We start from the raw sequence: 20,518 nt of genomic DNA on the forward strand, positions 1-20,518 counted from the left end.
ACATCAAATTGATGGAAAGGCCAGTCAAGATTAGAGGTAAGGGAGAGAAGGACTCTGACAGAGTTCATCTTAACAACAGGTGCAAATGTTTCCTGGTAGTCTACTCCATAAGTCTGAATAAAGCCTTTGGCCACCAATCTAGCCTCGTTACGTTCAATTAAACCATCAGCTTTGTGCTTCACAGTGTACACCCACTTACATTTAACAGGTCATTTGCCCTTAGGTACCGCAACCAATTCCCAAGTGCCATTTTTAGCAAGAGCTCTCATCTCCTCCATCATGGCATGTGTAGACACCCCATTTTTGACCGCCCTTAAGACTTGGGCGCTACTGATGGTTTGCTCGATGATGAAAGGTGTGCAGGGCAAATGTTCAGTTTCTTCGGAAATGAGAGAGGCAAATCCTTCAAAACACTTTGTTCAGGGGTTTGGAGTTGAAGAAGAGAGGAAAGGAGAGGAGAAAACTAGTTTGGGAGAAGTTCGGCATGAATCCGGGTAGAAGCGAGTCGAGCAGCCCTCGCTGAATCGGGCTTATCTGTCTGTACACTTGGAGTTTAGCTATGGGGCCACCACCGTCGGAAAGCTTACTTCCGGGGCTTCATTTTGCACTCAAGAATCTCTTAAAGCCAAGCCCGGGTGGGGGAGATATGATCAGTTGAAGTTGGACATCATCCCGGTTGGATCGAATCTGCGCTGCTTCACCAAAAAGGGCATAACTTTTTGCACAGGACGAATTTTAATGCAAGGTTTGCGCCATTGGAAAGCTAACTTTCGGGGCTTCAATCTAGACACCCACCGGCCTTTTTTTTGACCTTGGAAGCACCTATCGGCAATCTATTTATCCGACCGGCAATTTATTGTGCCGACCGGCAATTTATTGTGCAGACCGGCAATTTTTGCTGGCCGACGACCTTCCGGAGTTTTCTACAAATTGAGTGGATGCCAGCTGTGCCAGTTGGAGGGCACAGAATGGATCCTCCATACACGTGTATGGAGGATCTTTGCTCTTAGTTTGAAGCTTCTAAGAGAAGTCTTACTCCCTTGGCTCTATAAAGGAAGCTCTCCTCTTCCTTATACTAGGTTGAAAAAACCAGCTGAGGCACCATTATACATACAACCCTATATCTATACATTCAACCCTCTCTTCCAAGCTCCAAAGTTCATTATCCTTGGCCATTTACACACCAAGCCATAGCACAATACCTCCAACGCCCATTCCAGCAGCTTGAGGCTGTCCTCCAGAGGTTAAAAGCTCCCAAACTCGGTCCAAAGGTTGCTAAAGATTGGTTCTACAAGGGTGAGTCCCATTTTCCCTCTTTTGTGCATTTTTTTGGCCTATATCTTAGCTCCTTGTGCTTACATCTTTGGGCTCCGACCCTAACTGAAGTTAAGCTCATTTTGAGCCATTTTTCATGTTTCATTAAGGGCTCAACACTGTTTGAGCCCCCCCTCTTGCACTTGCTTCATTGTCCTTCTTAAATGCCATAATTTTGCATGTATTTTTTGGCCTGTGTATGATCTGTTTTAGAGCCTGATGTAAACTGAAAATAGGCTTATTTTGAGCCCCTCTTCAACATTGAAGAAGGGCTCAACATTGTTTGGGACCTCCATGTTATACTTGCCTTTATATTCTCTTTTTGGTCCCATTTTTGCATGCCTTGGCAGCCCCTGATGTTGCTGTTTTTGGACTTTGGTCCGAACTAAAAACAGCCATATTTTGACCCCCTTGTCATGTTTCATTAAGGGTCTTTGGCTGTTTGATGAATGTTTTGTATACTTGTTTCTTTGGCCACCTTTTGGCCCATTTCTTGCATAAGAGCTTAGCCATACCTATGTTTGTTTTGGGGGTTTTTACAGTTCTGTAAATGTGCATATTTTGGGCCCCTCTTCAATGTTGTTGAAGGGCCCTAACCTGTTTGGAGTCAGCAGCTGTGAGTTGCTTCATAATCTCATATTTAGGGCCATTTTTGCATACTAGTTTTGCCCTATTTATGTTTGCTGTTTGGCCATGCTTTGAACTGGAAAAATGCTTATTTTGGGGCTGCCTTGCTACTGTCTATTCATTGCATGTCCATATTGTGCATGTTTGGTATAGCTATAGGCCATTTCGGGTGCCAAAATTCATGTTTAGGGACTATTCCATGCATCAGGTGTACTTTCGCCTCATTTCGGGGCTGTTTTCCCCCACATTTCAGTGCTGAAATTCCATTAGCATGTTTGCATATCATTTTCCATGCCATTGCATTGCATATGCCATTGCCTCGGTTTGCGTGCCCGTGTGCACGCATTTTGAGGCACTTCATTTTCATCCATCGGCCTCTTATGTGAGTGTGGCTGAGGCTCTCTCATGTTAGTATAAGTCCATGTTGCATTCTATATGCCATTTTAGCCATTGCATTGCATATGTCATTGCCTCGGTTTGCGTGCCCGTGTGCACGTATTTCGAGGCACGTCATTTTCATCTTATGGCCTCCTATGTGAGTGTGGCTGAGGTCCACTTGTATTGGTGTAAGCCCATCTTGCATTGTGTATGCCATGTTTCAAAGCGTTGCGCATGTTATGTTGTTAGCACTGTGTACGCCATGTAGTTGCATAGCATGCTTGTATTCTTGCTTGCATACCTAGGTTGCATTGCATTGGCATGCATGCCTTGCCTCTTGATCATGTGATAGAGGTTGGGCTTTATGTGTTTGTTTGGTTTGCATGACATTTGAAATCAAAGCGCATACTTGGTTTCTTGGACCATCACGCATCGAAATACGCAATTGGTGGTCCGAGAATCAAGGAACACCCCCCTTTGAGTCAAAAGCATGATAAGGGATGTGTTGGTGCACACATTTGCTTGGAATTTCATGCCATACACTGTCTGTCCTTTGTTGCTGTCAAAACTGTCTTCTGCAGGAAGTTTCTGCCGACCGGCAACATTCAGTGCCGACCGGCCATTTATTCAATGCCAATAGCTTTATCTCCAGCCGATGGATATTGTACACGGTCGGTGGTCATCCCTCCCAGCCGATGATGTTCTGCAATGCTCATAGAAGGTTCTCTGGGACTTTGACAAGTTTTCAGAGAAGAAAAGGCAGTGAAAACAGAGGCAGTAGTGCTATGGCAGCGAGTTTCCGGGCGATATGGGTCAAGCATGCATCATTCGCGCATCCCGAGGCGGGGGTCGTGGCCACCTTCCCTTTGCATTTAATTTATTGATTAATTAGAAATTCTGTAATAATTTTATTTGCTTATTATTTGGGACTGTAATATTTATTTGTATCCTCTGAGTGAGGGCAATTGTGTAATAAGTGTGTGTGAGTGTGTGTATGCCTTCAAACCCCACGTCTTCCCTCCCTTTTATTTACCCGCTTATGATGGTAGACTAGGGCATATTTAATTTAGCATACCTTATGCTATGCATGCGTGCATCCATGCATTTGTATTGCATGCATTGGGCTCGGTACATCATGCTAACTGCATTTGTATTTCAGTTCCAAATTGAATACGTGCATCAAATTGATCGCATTTCATATGCCATGCTTAGGTTAGCCGAGTCTATCTAATTGCATCCTGTATGTGTTGCATTAGGCAATTTAACATGAACTAGGACATGCATGTTTGCAAACTAGTTTATTGTTTTGGCACGGAGTACAATGTAAGTATTTTAGCTTTAGCATCCTGCATGCGTGTGAGTGTTGCCATGACAGTATGCTTGCCATGTGGCTAAATGCTTATCTGATAAACTGATTGAATGCCTGTGGGTGAAGGTTGGATTGTTTGAGTTGGAAGAACTCATTGAAATCCGTGTTTTAGTCTACTTGCGAGTAGCAAATTCCAAAGCACTTTTCAAAACAAACGGATATGCAATGCTTATTTTCAAATTAGGCAATCTAGTCTATACTTGTTTGTTGCGCGCATAACATAGTAATTCTAGGCTAATAAATGGATTAAGAACACATAATGTTTTCAAAAACAGATATCATAGTTAGTAGAGGCCGGTCTTCGGACCGGGCGAAAGGGGGTGCTCATAGCTGACCTTCCCCGATCGTACCCAAGCTCCCGAGCCGAGACAACTCCGGTGATGACGGACATGTGGCCTTCGGCACCGAGTCAGGGTTTCCTAAATTTCCCCATTAAAAAATATTTAGGTGGCGACTCTGTATCTGGCAAAGCAGTCCATGTTTGGCACTACTTTTTTCAAAAAAATCTGTTTCTCAAAACGATTTGCCAGATTTGGACTCTTTGGTTCAGATTAAGAACAGCGACAACAAAATCGAGAGTCCGAACTGTTGTAGCGAAGCCCCCCACGCAGGCGCGTCTACAGCATGCTTCCACTCAGGAGTAGAAAGAGCATCTTGAAAATTAGAAGGAAGACTCACAGAAGAAACTTTAGATAAAAAAAACTTCATAGGAAGAAGACAAATTAGTGTAGGAGACAAAATGTGAAATAGGATGTTGAGTACAAAACATAACCCCCTTCCTTTAGCAATGGAAACATCTAGATCAGAAAATTCAAAAAGGATTGAGTTACCTGGAAGTTCATCAGAAGGAGAGGATTCTGGACACTCATCAGAAGTAGAAGATAGAAGTGGAGAATCCGAATTGGTCTCTTGTACCCAAGTAACTTTCTGTCTATCATTGTCCCTAACATACACTTTGTTGTCTTTCACTGCGGATTGAGAGGCAACATTCTCAAGTTGGGTCACCAATAATAATAGTCTCAACATTCTCAATGGCTGATGGTACTAATACAGAAGTCTCAATAGCTGGTAGTGATACAGGAGTCGCTTAAGGCTCTCCTTGAGAGATGACTGGGACACCGGGGGGACAAGAAGTAGGACTGAGATTCAAAGAAAGACACATCCATAGAGACGAACCATTTCCGAGAGGGAGGATGATAACACTTGTAACCCTTTTAGGTGGCGGAGTAACCTAAGAAAACACACCAAAGAGACCGAGGATCCAACTTACCACAGGTAGGAGAATGGTTATGAACAAAGCACACACACCCAAAGGTTTTGGGAGGAATGGAGAACACAGAAGATTGGAACCCGAACAAAACCTGAAGAGGAGTTTGTTTGCAAAGAACCTGGGTAAGAAGACAATTGATGAGGAAGGCGGCAATGAGAGCCGCTTCCCCCCAATATGATAGAGGAGGAACTAGCATTTCAAAGGACAAACAATGCGCAATATCAAGAAGATGCTGGTTTTTACGCTCAACAACACCATTCTGTTGAAGGGTATTGGTACAAGAAGTTTGATGAATAATACCATAAGTGGCAAAATAGCAGGCAAGGCCAAAGTCAATGTATTCCCCCCCCCCCCCAATTATTAGAACGCAAAATTTTGACAATTGCCCCAAACTGAGTGCAAATCATTTTATGAAAATTTTGAAATATAGAAAAAACCTCACATTTGTCCTTCATAAGATACACCCAAGTGGTCCTAAAACAATCATCAATAAAGGTAACAAACCATCTTTGACCCTTTAAAGACACAAAACAAGAGGGACCCCATACATCAGAATGAATCAAAGAAAAAAAAACTAAACTTTTATTAATAAAAGGAGCAAATGAAGCTCTGTGTTGTTTGCTAAGTTGACACGACTCACAGTGAAACTCAAAAACATTATTTTTCAAAAAAACAGAGGGAAAAATATGCTTAAGTAACAAAAAAGATGGATGCCTAAGACAACGGTGCCACAGCCAGATGTCTTCTTTGGTAGATGAGAACTGAATGGATGAATGAGCCAACTTGTCTGCTTGATCCAGGATATAGAGACCATTCTCGTTTCTACCACTGCCAATCATCTTCCTCGTATAAGGTCCTGAAACAGACAATGATTAAGCAAAAAGGTCACACTACAATTTAAGTCCAAAGTAATACGACTCAAAGATAAAAGATTAACACTAAAATTGGGAACATATAGGACAGAAGACAAAGGAAGAGAAGCAGTGGCATGAATTAAACCTTTCCCAGACACAGAAAAAATGGTACCATCAGCAATTCTAACTTTATCCTGTCCTGAAGAAGGGGTATATGTAGAGAACAAATTAGAAGACCTAGACATGTGGTCGAAAGCACCAGAATCAATAATCCAAGGCAACGTTGGATAAGAGAGGAAAGCACTTGTAGAAGAAGCTAAGTTACCTGAAGATGAACTAGATGCCCGACAGTCTAGCAAGTGGCAAAGAGCAACCTCCAACTCAGAAGTAGAAAACCTAGAGATATCAGCAGATAGAACAACTAGAGCTGTGAACCGTGGCTCAACTGTATTAGAAAGATGGGCTCGGGCATTTGGCCCTTGGCCTCGAGACTGACCGGACCGACCCCCTCGAGAACCAGAACGGTCTCCACAACCCCCAGATGGCTACTCATGCAACTTCCAACAAGTCTCAGGGGTATGGCGAGGGCGACGACAAAAATCACAGAATAGGGTATCCTTCTCAGAAGGAGGACGGAAAGCACGATCCCCATCTCTAGAGGGGTAGGGGTGTAAATCTGGCCCGGCCAGGCCCATGTCGGGCCTCGCGGGCTCCCGCCAAAATTCAGGCAAGGCAGGGCCGGCTCATGGGCCAAAAAATTAAGCTCAGGCCCAGGGGTATTCAGGCCTTAGGCGGGCCAGTGGACCTAGGCTTGGGCCTGGCCTCGGGTTTGGGCGAGTCTGCCTATTTTTTTTTGTTTTTTAAAATTTTTTCTACCAAAATTTTATTATTTTCTATTGAAAAATACACTGGGCCTCGGGTCGAGCCCTAAGTGGGCCTTAAGCGGGCTGATGGGTCGGGCCCACGAGCCAAAAATAGCTTCAAAACGATGGCCCAGGCCCTAACCTAGGGGCTCAAGCCTGGGCCCAAGCGAGCCTAAACGGGCCAGGCCCATCTCGGGCCGCCCACAGCAGTGTTTTTAAAGGCTCAAGGCGCACTAAGGCGCCTAAGGTCTCTTGGAGCCTAGGCGCAAGGCGCAAGGTGAGGCGCGGGCTTTATTGAAGTAAGGCGCACAGTATTCGTAAAAAATAGAAAAATTAATATAGACTAATCATTCATAGTACTATTACAATTTTTTAAAAAATAAAAAGTAATCAAGATTCAAGACAAAATATAGAATAATTCTCAAAGCCATGAAAGTGCATATTACATAACATTTCAATTTTCAAAGATCAAATAATCCACATTCAATAAAATAAAAACATAAACACTAAACATCTAAAACATAAATATCCAACAAATACTAATATATGTCTTAACACTTAAAAACATCAATATCAAAAGAAAGGGTAGGTTAGGTCGGTGTCAGTCAATCATCATCCTCAACATCAATGGCAAGCAAACTATCATCTTCTTCTCCATCAGTTGATTTGTATCCCTCAACATCTTCCTCCTCTGTGTCATCTGAGCCCGCTTCCTCTTCATCTATTAATTGAAGTGGAGTCAATGTTGATGATTTAGATATCCTCGGTTGTGCCTTTGAGCGTGAACTTGTTGCTCTACTTGCATGGCTACTTTCTTCTACTCCAGAAGCTCTAGCAACAGTGGCCCACGTCAAGCCATCATCATCATCAAACACAGGCTCATTATCTTCATCTGATTCTCCATCCATCCTCCCAAGCAACCACTCATTGCTTTCATCAATATTTTGCAAAGATATGGAATCAAGAGTGTTGCGCATGTCATACCTAAATCTCAATGTTCTATTGTATTTGACATACACTAAATCATTGAGACGTTGTTGTTCCAATCTATTTCTTTTCTTGCTACGAAGCTGCAATTATTAAAAAGATATTAAATTCTATTTAATGAGAATAAAAAATATTTGAATTGAACAAAAAATTAGTTAGAATGTTAAATACTCACATGTTCGAATACACTCCAATTTCGTTCACAACCCGATGAACTACATGTTAGGCTAAGGACTTTTATGGCAAAAGTTTGCAAGTTTGGAGTATAAGAACCATATGATGCCCACCAATCAGCTGCGATAATCCACTAGTTAGAAATAATTGTTACCAAGTATTGAGTTTTACTAAAAGTATTACTAAAAATAAACTCTTATGAGTCTATAATATATTACCTGGTGCTCTTGTATTTCTTTGCCTAATCGCAACAGATTTGCCAAAAAGACTCTCAGCCTTCATATAAATACTCATCTCATTAGTGATCAAATCTTGAACAGTGATATCCGAGACCAACCTTTACATGCATTCATAAAACCCATTCATCACTTCATGATCTCTTTGCACCTCTAACGCTTTTGGGTAAAAGAATTCTGGGTTAAGAAAATGTGCAGCTGCATGTAAAGGTCGATGCAATTGAACATCCCATCTTTTGTCAATGATTTCGAAAATTTCATTATACTTCTCTTCTTTATGATCAAATGAACTTGCAATGCATTCTTTTGCCCTATCCATTGCCTCATAAATGTATCCCATGGGAGGTTTCTTCTCGGTATCAACCAATCTAAGCACTTTGACAAGAGGACCCGAGACCTTAAGGGCAAACACAACAGTATTCCAAAATGAAGGCATCAACAAAGTTTGTGCCATTCTTTTACCTTGTGGCTCCTTTGCCCATTTGCTTGAGGTCCAGTCTTCGGAGGTGACCATCTTTCTCAAATTGTTTTTTTGTTGATGCATCCTAGACAAAGTCAAAAAGGCAGTTGCAAATCTAGTTTTTGCAGGCTTGATCAAATTCTTCAAATTTGTAAAGCGCCTCATCATGTTTAGCAACGTAGGCCGATTGTAAATGTAGCCATGTACTGCAATACCCCTTTCAAATGTCTTTTTTAGTCTAGGTATCTTGAAAATGTCTTCTAACATCAAGTCCAAACAATGAGCAGCACATGGTGTCCAATACAAGTGTTCATACTTAGCTTCCAAAAACCTCCCTATAATGTAACAATAATGAAGAATTATTATTTTCAAGTTTTTAAATTTTAAATACAAAACAAACTATGAGTAAACAATTTTGATGTAAGGAATGAGGAAATATTCTTACCCGCCAATACATTAGCTGCAGCACTATCAGTGATAACTTGCACCACATTCTCTTTTCCAACTTTCTCCACAAACTTGTCTAGTAATTCAAATAGCTTTTGCCCATCCTTTGAATAGCTAGAAGCATCAACCGACTCAACAAACATGGTTCCTCTTGGACAATTAACTAAAAAGTTAATCAATGTCCTTCCTCTCTTATCAGTCCAACCATCTGCCATTATGGAACACCCGTATTTTGCACAATCCTCTTTATGATACTTCATCAAATCTTCAGTATGTTGCACTTCTTTTTTGAGTTGGGTAACCCGCACTTCATGGTATGTCGGTGGCTTCATACCAGGACCATATTGGCCAATGGCTTCAATCATTGGTCCAAAACTCTCATAATTTACTGCATTAAAAGGGATGCCAGCATCATACATCCACCTTGCAAATCTTTGTAGTGCCCGAGCTCTCATTTCTTTTTTTATAAGGGTCATTTGCATCAATTTTGGTTTGTTTCCCTTTTGCTTGGTCTTTTCGATTTTTCACCACTGATTCAGGATTGGGTGTGAAGTAAACATCCATAGGCCCTTTTCTCTTTGGCGTTTTTTATTTGGATTTGGGTTTGGATGAACCTTGGCTACTACTTGTCAACTTGCGGTGTTGATTGACATTGATCTCAACGACATCATCATCTTCATCTTCATCTTCATCTTCCATGTCCATGTCATCGAAATCAGGCAACATTTTCATTTCTTCTTTTTGTGTCTTTTTTTTGGACATGAACTCTCTAATCTCTTCTCTTACATGAGAAGGACACTTCGGGCAAGCAGTGACATTCCTATAACCTCCCGCAAGGTGTTGTTTCACCCGATAAACACCTCCATTTGATACTTTACCACAAAAATTACACTCAAACTTGTTTAAATTATTCTCCTCCACCAAATGGGCATATTGCCACGCCGGATCTTTTCTATTACTTTCCGATGTCATTTTTTACTTAGTACTTGCTACACAACACAAAAAATAAATAACAAAAAAATAATTTCAGTATAATGAATGTAATGCATGTTATGTGATGAATTAATTAATGTATGTATTATGTAATGTATGAATCAATTTTCTATTTTTTTAATTAATGATGAATTAATTAATTAATGTACATTACATTCCATTACATTCATTCTTATGTTACATTTAATTTTCTTATAATGTATGTAATGTATGAATTAATTAATGTTATGAATCAATTTTCTATTTTTTTAATTAAAGGTGAATTAATTAATTTCAGTATAATGATGAATCAATTTCAGTATAATCATAATGAATGTAATATATCTATTTTTTTATTTATGTATTTATGTATGAATTTATTAATTTATTTATTTGTTTATGTAATAAACAGGGTTATGAAAGTCAAATAATTGAAAAAAAAAATTATTTATTTATTTATCATAATCAATTAATTAATTAATTAATTTATGAATTAATTAATTTATCATAATCAATTAATTAATTTATTTATTTATGAATTAATTTATTTATTTATTTATTTATCATAATCAATTTTAGGCTTCTTATTTTTTTTCAGACTCAACTCAAATAATTGAAAAAAAAAATAAAAAAATAAAAAATTAAAGCAAAACAGTTGAAAAAAAAATAAAAGAAAAAAAATAAATAAATAAAAGCAAAACAATTGAAAAAAAAATAAAAGAAAAAAAATAAATAAATAAAAGCAAAACAGTTCAAAAAAAAAATAAAAGAAAAAAAAAATTAAATCAGAGAGAAGTCCAGATCGAAGACGAAGAAGGGGGGGAAGGGGAGAGAGTCGAACCTGCGAATCACAGAGCTGAAGTCGATCTGCGAAGTTGATCGAAGTAGGACCTGCGAATTGAACCTGCGAACCCTAATCGAGCGTGCGAAGTTGATCGAAGTTGATCGTAGTCGCAGAGGAAGAGGAAGACAGGAAGAGGCGACTTCGATTAGGGTTGTCTGAGCCCTATTTGGCTCATATGGTCAATGAGTCGTAATCGTCTATGATTACGAGGCCTTCGATTAGGTCGATTAGGTTCATCTGAGTCGTTAGATGGGATCAACGACTTGAACACTCAGTCGCGCATAGGCAATCGCCTTGCGCCTCTCGCGCCTTGATCCAGTCGCGTCTAAGGCGCTCGCCTGGATGAAGTCGCCTCGCCTGGTACCTCGACAGGCGCAGATGATGCGCCTCGACTCGCCCTGCGCCTAGGCGCGCGCCTAGGCGCGCCTTTGACAACACTGGCCCACAGGCCGCGGGCCATTTTTACACCCCTATAGAGGGGGCAGAAACCAAGGCAGATCGATCAAAAAAGGCAGCCGAAAGCATAGCAGAACGACAACTCTCATTCTGCTCATAAGCAAACGCTTCTTGGAGAGAATGAAGCGCATCCATATCAATCAAGCGCACGACTCCGAACAGGATCAAACTCCATATTCAAACCTTTCAAAAACTTGAAGATCTGCACTTGTTCAACAAATTTCCGGTAACCAGCAAAATCAGTGGGACAGACAGGCTTGTAGTCCTAAAGATGATAAAGTCTCTTTCACCCATTGCTAAGGAAAGTAAAATACTGGAGGATAGTCATCTCAACCTGAATGGACCGGTCAATGGAGCGTCGCAACTCAAAAGTCTGTGAGAAATTGCCTTTGCGGGAATACGTAGCGGCCACAACCTTCCAAATATCCTGTGCTGTGTCCATAGGCAAGTATCCCTCACCAATCTCCGGAACCATGGAGTGTATTAACCAACCTATGATAAGAGAATTGATAATCTCCCACTAATCATAACCGACATCGATGATACTAGGAGCCTAAACGCGCCCATCAACATACCCCATCTTCTCTATGTTCTTCAAAAATATAGTCAAACTCTGCGACCACACTAGATAGTTCTGACTATTAAAGAGAAAGGTGATGATTTTCTGGCCAGAGTTGAGAGAATCGGTCATGGTAGTAGTCATAACAGGACTCTCGTTGTATTACAAAAATAGACAAAAAGGGATTAAGAAGAAAGAGTTACATGAAGATGTATTACAAAGACAGAGAGATAAAGAAGAAAGAGTTACATGAAGATGTTAACGAAGACAGACGGGGATTACGTCAGTGCATACCCTGGGTCTCCAAGCCAGCTAACAGACCAAGGCTGGAGAAGGAAGGCTCTGACGAACCCTAGGGTGCTGTTCAAGCCCTAGGGGCTGCGCCTGGGACTGTCGGAGCCCCAAGTGGCTTCGATTGGGGCTATCAGAACCCTAGGAGGGGGCGCCTGGTGTTGGCGGGGCCCTAAGGAGGGCTGTGGCTAGGGTGGTTGTGCGGCGGTAGTGTTGTGGTGGTGCAGTGGTGGTACTGTAGGCTTATGGCTAGGGTTTTTTTTTTTCTTTATTTCTAGAGTGGCTCTGATACCATGTGAGTTTTGAGAAGAGAAAAGTTAAGGTATGAGTGGTATCTCATACCCTTTTATATTAAATCATAAACATAATTATAGGACTGAGTTACGGCCTAAATAAAGGCCCATTGCAGCAAATAAAGATATTAAATAAGAATAAAATAGGAAATATCCTAACACATCCTAACATTAATTACACTTTTAGTAAGCAATTTGCGTTAGATTCCCAATGTTTAAATTGCGTCAACTTAGTCCCCAATGTATAAAATAACGTTTTAGTTTGGTTCCCCAACCCAACTCCATTTATAGATGCCACTAAAACTAGGGGTAAATGTGGAAACCCCATTAAAAAAATTACACTTTTAGTCCCAAAATATGCAATTTGTGCTATTTTGGTTTCCAATGTTTAAATTGTGTCAATTTAGTCCCCAATGTATAAAAAGTGTTTCAATTTGGTCCCCTAACCTAATTCTATCTCTTTCCATTTGAACTAGGGGTAAAACATGGAAACCGCAAATATACATCAACAAAAAAAATGAAAAAAAGAACCAACATCTTGGGAGGGAAATATTCCCCCCATCCAACATTTATACACAAGTTGCTTATATGTCAAAACATATTGAATGGCACACTACAAGAACCAGCTCCTTTTTTTTCTGAAAAAAATAGTCGCCAAAAAAATCATTGACGTAAAAAATTAGCGATGAGGATCTCATTTCATCACATAAAAGGAGCTTCGGATGACATTTTTTTTCTTTTTTTTTTTTTGGGAGGAGAGGGGGGGGGCAATTCGAAAAGTTGTCACAAAAATTACATTTTCTTACAATGTCAAGAATATTTTCCTCCGAAGATGTTAACTCTTTTTTTTCCATTTTCTGATAGATGTGTATTTATAGTTTTCAAGCTTTACCCCCAGATCGAACACACGCATGCGCACGCACGCACACACAAAGAGAGAAAGAGTGAGATAGAATTAGGTTAGGGACCACATTGAAACTCTTTTTAAAAAGGGTTTATTACACTTTCTACCCCTGAACTATCATCAAATTGTCTACTTAGTCTATGAACTATCGATTGAGTCTATTAAGTCCCTAAAGTATATGAATCAAAATTTATTTAGTCCCTAAATTATCGATTGAATCTATTAAGTCCCTAAAATATTTAATTCAAACCTATTTAGTCCCTGAAAGAATTATAAAATTAAAGTATATGTGCGTAAGTATTATAAATTAATAAAAGACCCTAACTAATTAAAATTTTAATACAAAAAAATCTAAAATTTTTAGTTTGTTTTTAAAAAGTGTTTTATTTCATTGTGTGTTTAAATTATGTGATTATTAGACAAACTTAAAAAGTAGAATTAGATTTTTTAAATAATAACATTTTGCTACAAGTAATAATAGAAAAATAATATATTAATTAAATTATATAAAAAAACTTAGCGAAAAACTAAAAAACAATCAATTAGAAATTATTTCTGACATATAATACTAGATAAAGATAAGCACACGTAGCCATTTTAAAATATAAGTAAGAAAATAGGACAAATTATACTAATAATCCCTGTATTTTAACTCGTGTTTTGGTCCCTGTATTTTCAATTTGCTCGATTTTGACCCTTGATTTTTAATTGTGTCATTTTAGTCCAATTGTTAACACCGGTTAAAATTATTGCCGGAAAACAAACACGTGAGATGCACATGACCTTTTTTCAAGAGCAATATGGACGTTGCACTACCCTTTCCTTGTTTCACCATCTTTTTCCTCTTGGACTCTCTGCCATACAATCACCTACCACCGTTGCTTTCCTCCACCACCAAAATCATCCATAGCCAATCCCAACATCAGCACCATCCACCTCCACCACATCAAACCTGGTACCATTCGCTATCCAGATTACCAATCTGTTGAATAGATCGTCCTCGTTCAGCTCCTAGTTTTTTTTGTATCTCCTTAGTCCACCCATTTGAACAGAGGAAGAGAGAGAGAGAAGGAAGAGGCATAGAAGGGTTGTTGCTGATGCTACTGTTGAGGAACGAATCAGAGAGCTTGCTAGGGGTGGAGGAAGGTGCACAGATCTAGCAACAAAGAAACCCACACCCTACATTACACAGCCTCGGGTGCGAGTATTGAGTGCCGGTGCATATCTAAGGGTCAGACATCTCAAAACTAAAAATGAAGGATACGTGGATACGGATTCAAATTTGGACACGAATACAGGGTACGTCAAATAATTATTTCTTAAATATATATTTTTTATAAACATGAGTTAAAAAATTGACCCAATAATTTTTTTATATATAATTTATGGACCAAACATATAAATTAGCTACATAACAACCCATGGTATTAAAAGATTTGTCAACCAAAATTTTAATAAGCCCAAAGTTTAGTAGGCCCAAAATTTTACTTATTTAGTTCAACCCAATTTTTTTTTAAAAAAAAAAAATTATAAAAAGAATAAAATAATAAATAAAGAATAAGAGAAAGAGAGAGAGAGAGATAGATCAAAAGGCAGATCTGGAATAGAAGAGAGAGAGCGAGAGAGAGAGGCAGACATGACAGAGAAAGAGAGGGGCTTCCAGTCATGCTCGTCGAAGACGAGGTCGAAGTCAGAGGGCGCTAGACGAAGTTGAAGCCCACGAAGACAAAGTCGAAGGACGCGAGCAGGGGGATCGAAGTCAGCGACAGGGGGATCGAAGTCGGCGACAGAGGGATCGATGTCTTGCCCTTTCGAAGTCAGCAACAAGTTCTCTCCTTACTCTCTTCTCTTTCGTTTCTTCTCCCATATCCATTTTTACAAAGCTATATCCCGACCGTATCCCACACCTGTACCCGTGTCGTGACGTGTCGTGTCGACACGGGTACCTCCCAAAAAACGAAGAGTCCGTATAACGTAGCCCACACCATGTGAGCAACAGAGTCGGATTAAACACGTGGGGTCCTCTTCTGATTGTTGTTGTGCCATGCCCATGCCTCCCTCACTCTCCATGAATTTATAGCCATTGATGGCAATGGCCACTTCTTCGCTGTCATCTCTTCATCTCCCACCCACATTGCCTACTCTTTCCCTCCATTCTTCTACCTCATTTGTCTCACTCTCTTCTCCATTCTCTTTACTCTTTTTTGTTTTTGGGTTTTCTTGATTTGGGTCCAGTAATGGCATATGGTGATTGGGTTATGGTGGGGAGACCTAGAATGAAGGACTTGTGGGAACCCAGCTTGGTTGAAGAGGAAGCTTCGAGGCCTCTAGAAGTTAGGTTTGGTGGCTCAGCCAAGCACTGGCCTGATGCTATCCCCGTTGGAAATGATCGACTCGGTGCTATCCCCATTGGAAGGAGAAGGTGCACAGATCTAGCAACGGAGAAACCCACAACGTGTGAGCTCTGTAGATTGAGATTGCGATTGCGATCGTGATCGCAATCATCCAAGAACGACAAACGGAAAAACATCGAAATCAACGACATCGAACTGCAAAACCCTCACCTTTGTTCTTTTTGTTTTGATTTTCACTTTGATTTTGATGTGATTGGTGGTGTTGTTTGGTGGCAGATGGTGGTGGTGGTGTTTAGCAATGGTGGTGGTGGTGGTGGAGTGGGGTTGATGATAGACGGTAGAGGAGGAGGAGGGGCACAGGTGTGGTAGGTGTTGCAGGTATGGAATGGGGAAGGGTTAGGATTGAAATGTCTGTTTTGCCTCTGAAAATTGGTCACATGTTGTGCACATGGTTATTTTCTGTTAAATTTTTTAACAAAAGTTATTGCTAGACCAAAATGAAACGAAATTAAAAATGAAAGGCTAAAATCGAGCAAATTAAAAATACAAGGACCAAAATGACATGAGGTAAAATACAGAGACTATTAGTGTAATTTGCCCAAGAAAATACTATGGATAATTACTTTTACCCTTATAAAGGAAATTCACCATAAGAGCTAACGCCTACTTTTTAAAGACAGAATAAAAATTAAAGGTTTTTTGAAATAAAATTTTAACTAGATAGGATCTTTTACTAATTTATAATACTTATTGGCTTATATTTTATTTTTGTAACATTTTCAGGCACTAAATAGGTTTGATTTAAATACTTTAGGGACTTAATAGACTCAATCGATAGTTTAGGGACTAAGGCCTCGTTTGGGAACAGGCTAATTTAGTAACTTTTTGGCTATTTGGCTAAAATATGAGCTAAAAAAAACTAGTATGTTTGGGATGAGTTTTTAATTTTTTACGAAAAGATGTGCAAAAAGTAAAGAGAAAAGAGAATCTTTGACTTTTTTGTATGGGTTGTTGGCTTTTTGGCTTTTTTAATAACTTTTTGGCTTTTTGGCTAAACTCGCCTGTTGCCAAACGAGGCCTAAGTAGACAAATTGGCGATAGTTGAGGGGTATAAAGTGTAATAAAACCTTCTATAAATTAAGAACTATACAATTTAAACATTAGGGACAAAAACAATATAGACCACATATTTTGTGGCTAAAACATTTTTTTTTTTAATTGAGTTTCTGCATTTACCCCTTAGTTTTATTGTAGCTACAAATGGAATTAGGTTTGGACCAAATTGAAACACTTTTTATACATTGGGGACTAAATTGACACAATTCAAACATTAAGAACCAAAATGACACAAATCGCATGCTTTGGGGACTAAAAGTAATCAACCCTTTTCACTATTAAGACCTTTAAATTAAGGTAGCACACGATGTAACCACTGCTGAGCAATTATGATAGATAACACTTATCATTAACTGGCACTCTGAAAAACATAACATACCATGGTATCAACAATAAGTGTTAGTTTGATGACTATTAGCACAATAACTGAAGCAATTTTAGTAGTCCCGTGGTAGGTGCACATTATCACATTGATGCATATCACTTGACTCTGCCCATAGCAGCACAAATATCACACTTATTTATCAACCTAAAAAAATAAAATAAAATAAAAAATAAAATAAAATAAAATTTTTGAAAAATAAAAGAAGAATTGAGTACAAGAAAGGTCAAGTAGAACAAACAGCAAACCACCAAAAAGAAAAGTAGAAAAGCGAAATAACAAATAACATATAACATACCATATCACCTTCTAATCTCTAGATATCATAAACGAAGGAATCCCCATAATGAAGATGACACTGAAGCCCAAAAAAATAAAAAAGATAAATAACAAATCTAATCCATAAATCATCATACTTTCACTCCAATGTTCTTGTATCTCTCCAACCAAATGACCCAAAGCACTACATAAAATGATAAAATTACAAAGACCATAAGCCTTCTTATTAGAACCATCTATAACCAATAAGTAGTAGTTATACAAATGAAACTAAAACCACACAATCAACCTCCAGCAATTGAAACAATCCATACCCTAGCATCATAGCCACAAGCAATGCAAAAACAAATGCTCAATACTCTCCTCACTCCTACACATGATGTGCCACTGTGGAAGTAAAGTGCAACAAGGTATCTTTCTTTAAAACATGACATTGGTAGTACTATTAAGTTGTCTATGAACCAAAGACCTTGCAAATCTTTTTAATTTAAGAGGCAGACATGCATTTCAGATGAACTTACAAGGAAAAGGAATATCTGAATCGTCAATAATCTCTTCAGAAAATGAATTGCAAGACAATAAATCAGGAGAAGAAAAAATGCTTTCTTTCTTTCCATTTCCCACAGCTTCTCGGTCACCAAACAGAGTAATGGACTGACAAAGTCAAAAACTAACAGTCCATTTGGATTGAGGGATTTTGAGAGAAAGGAAAAGACATTGATTTCTCTTGGTCCTAATCACTTGTATGGATTATTAAAGAGGTGGAGATAACTTGATTTATCTTAGACCATCTCCAACCCATACTCCAATCTTTCATCAAATTTAAATTTATTGAAAATTTGGTGAACATAGTGTTCCAACCGTTTAACCAAATTGGTATCAAATAAAAAGAGCCCATTTTTTTATTAAATCAAGAGAACATCTAACCTTTCATCAAATCTCACAAGGGACTGTTGGTAGACGACCGGATCAATGACCGGCCAGTCAACCGAGTGGACGACCGGATTGGAAAAAAATTGAAGAAAATTTATACTAGGTCGGTCGACCACCCAGACATCCTCCCGGTCGTCCTCCCGGTTGGTTGATTGTTTGATGAAAATTGAAAATTTAGCATTGGAACATTTGGTATTAAATGAAGCGTTTTACTCAAATTTGATGAAAAAAAAAAGAGTAAACGTTGGAGATGCTCTTGTAAACCACTTTTTGAATCTCTCCAAAATTTCGAGAGACTAGGAAAGAAAAAGAAATGTAATGATTACTAATTTTCTAAAATAACAAAACATAAAAGGCTATTTTGATAATATAACCTATAAAAATTTCTTTTCATTTCTTCCATGTAGTCTATCCAAACAAAATTGGAAAGAAATCACAACATTTTGTTTTCTTTTCTCTCTAGCTTAACCAAAGAAGGAGAGAAAATGCAATCTTTTCTTTTCTCTCTTAAATTTCCAAACAAAGTGTAAGGAAAAAAATGCAAATTCACAAAAATTCACACTGCATTTAAGCTAAAAAGTAGCAGTTTCGCATTCACAACAACAAGAACTTCAATTGAAGTGGATAGAGAGAGAGAGAGAGAGAGACCTGGTTGAAGGGAGGCTTGATTGAGAGAGGTTTCAGCAAAGGATCGAACTTGGTGATTAGTGTCGAGAGTAGCATTCAAGCAGTTGATTAGCCATTGCTGATCTTGATCGAGGACGTTCGCCATGGAATTCCCGATTCGGCCACTGCGAGAGAGAGAGACAACTCCGTTTGCTTTTCCCGCCCCTTAGAGAGAGAATTCTGCGGCAAAAGAGAGGGACTCACTCAGTTTTGTAACTGGGGAATATATATAGGCATTAGGGTTTTGTAGACACTTATGCGGTCCGACCGGGTTCGTTTTGAATCGGAGCTTTTGTCTTTCGAACCGTGGGACTCGCGGTTCAACCTCAGCATCGAGGACCGGATCCTCTGCACTTGGATAACCTACCGTCACGCCAGCTAATGTATCAGCCAGTCTCCATTTTTTTTTTTTTTTACGCTGGGTTTACTTGACGGATTTGGAAATGAATTTTTTTTGAAAAATGTAAATTATATATAGATATATTTTTTATTTTTTTAAAATTTTTTTTCAAATACCTCAATCAAACATAGCGTTAGACTTATTACTTGTTAGGTTATGATTTAAATTTTTATGTAGCATCAACGTTGTATTTGGTTGAAAGATTTGAGAATGAATTTAAAAAATATGTGTGAATAGTTCACACACATTTTCTCTTTCCTTTTCTAAACTCCTTCCCAAATCTCACAACTAAATATAACATAAGTTCTTAGTTGCCGATACTATTTTCATTGAATTTATTACTCATTAGACTTATTTCTTTCTCTTGATCATTTTTCCAGAACTCTTCTTCCCCATCCAGCTCTCTCATTCTCTCTCCTCATATCTCTCTCTCTTTCTCAAAAATACCACCACTGTCGTTCGTTACTAACCACCACCACCACCCTCAGTAGCCACTGCTACTACCATTGTTCACTAACCATCTCTAATATCCCTAATTTATACTTCACCATCTCTGATCCACTGCCATTATTTACTAACCACCTCTACTATCCCCAATCTACACTCCAACGTCCTAGATCTACACCGATCTCGTTGTTTCTACAGTGAAATCAACTTCAAACAACTACAAGCAACATTAATTCTCCAGATCTCGCCTATCTTTTCCTTCCTCCCTCCCTCCCTCTTTATTTCTCTCAATCCAAATCTGCTGCAAATAAGGGTTTAATATATTAGTGATAAATTTGTCACTGATATACATCTTTGAATCTTGTGTTGATTTGTGACAATGATAACGAGATTTTCTTTTTATAATTTTTTAACAAACAATCGGTGATAATTTTATCATTGAATGTGTCTATCAGTAATAAATTTATCATCGAATATGTCTTTGAATCTTATGCTGATTTGTGATGATGATGACAAGATTTTTTATTTATTTATTTTTCTGTAATTTTTAAAAAAGAGATAATGATATTTATCACTAAATGTGTCAATCATAAATTTTTTTATTGGATTTGTCTTTGATTCTTTGTGTTACTATGTGAATGTG

At 38.6% G+C, this 20,518-nt stretch overlaps 2 protein-coding genes across 27 annotated transcripts in view; both read right to left on the reverse strand.

The window, feature by feature from the left end:
- LOC114258151 (ARM repeat superfamily protein) overlaps window positions 1-19,248 on the reverse strand; it is a 64,012-nt gene extending 44,764 nt beyond the window's left edge. For 4 of the 25 annotated variants that reach the window (XR_014342814.1, XR_014342813.1, XM_028198025.2 and 1 more), the window contains exons 1-2: window positions 19,011-19,226; window positions 17,148-17,258 (exon numbers count right to left, since the gene is read on the reverse strand). Coding sequence is in view for 14 of the 25 variants with exons in the window: in XM_028198025.2 (XP_028053826.2) it covers window positions 17,148-17,258; window positions 19,011-19,085 (186 nt within the window). In the remaining 11 variants the exon portion in view is untranslated. Of the gene's footprint in view, window positions 1-4,518; window positions 4,744-5,672; window positions 5,815-17,147; window positions 17,298-17,448; window positions 17,509-19,010 lie in introns of those variants that run through there. The other 21 variants (XR_014342817.1, XM_082892699.1, XM_028198031.2 and 18 more) reach the window with 16 other exon arrangements.
- On the reverse strand, window positions 7,091-9,969 carry LOC145801400 (uncharacterized). Of its 2 annotated transcripts, none has more exons than XR_014342818.1 (4): window positions 8,978-9,604; window positions 8,055-8,867; window positions 7,838-7,956; window positions 7,091-7,745 (listed from the first exon to the last, which is right to left on the reverse strand). XR_014342818.1 is itself a non-coding variant. In XM_082892706.1 (4 exons), the coding sequence occupies exons 2-4, from the start codon at window positions 8,128-8,130 to the stop codon at window positions 7,281-7,283; spliced, it is 660 nt and encodes a 219-aa protein (XP_082748832.1). In that variant the 5' UTR covers window positions 8,131-8,867; window positions 8,978-9,969; the 3' UTR covers window positions 7,091-7,280. The 2 variants fall into 2 exon arrangements, 1 of the variants encoding a protein (XP_082748832.1); XM_082892706.1 differs by having other exon boundaries at window positions 8,978-9,969.
- Window positions 19,249-20,518: the final 1,270 nt, after the last annotated feature.

This window comes from Camellia sinensis, chromosome 10 (genome assembly GCF_055761805.1).
Source record: "Camellia sinensis isolate YWXY chromosome 10, ASM5576180v1, whole genome shotgun sequence".
In the NCBI taxonomy this organism is placed as follows: Eukaryota; Viridiplantae; Streptophyta; class Magnoliopsida; order Ericales; family Theaceae; genus Camellia; species Camellia sinensis.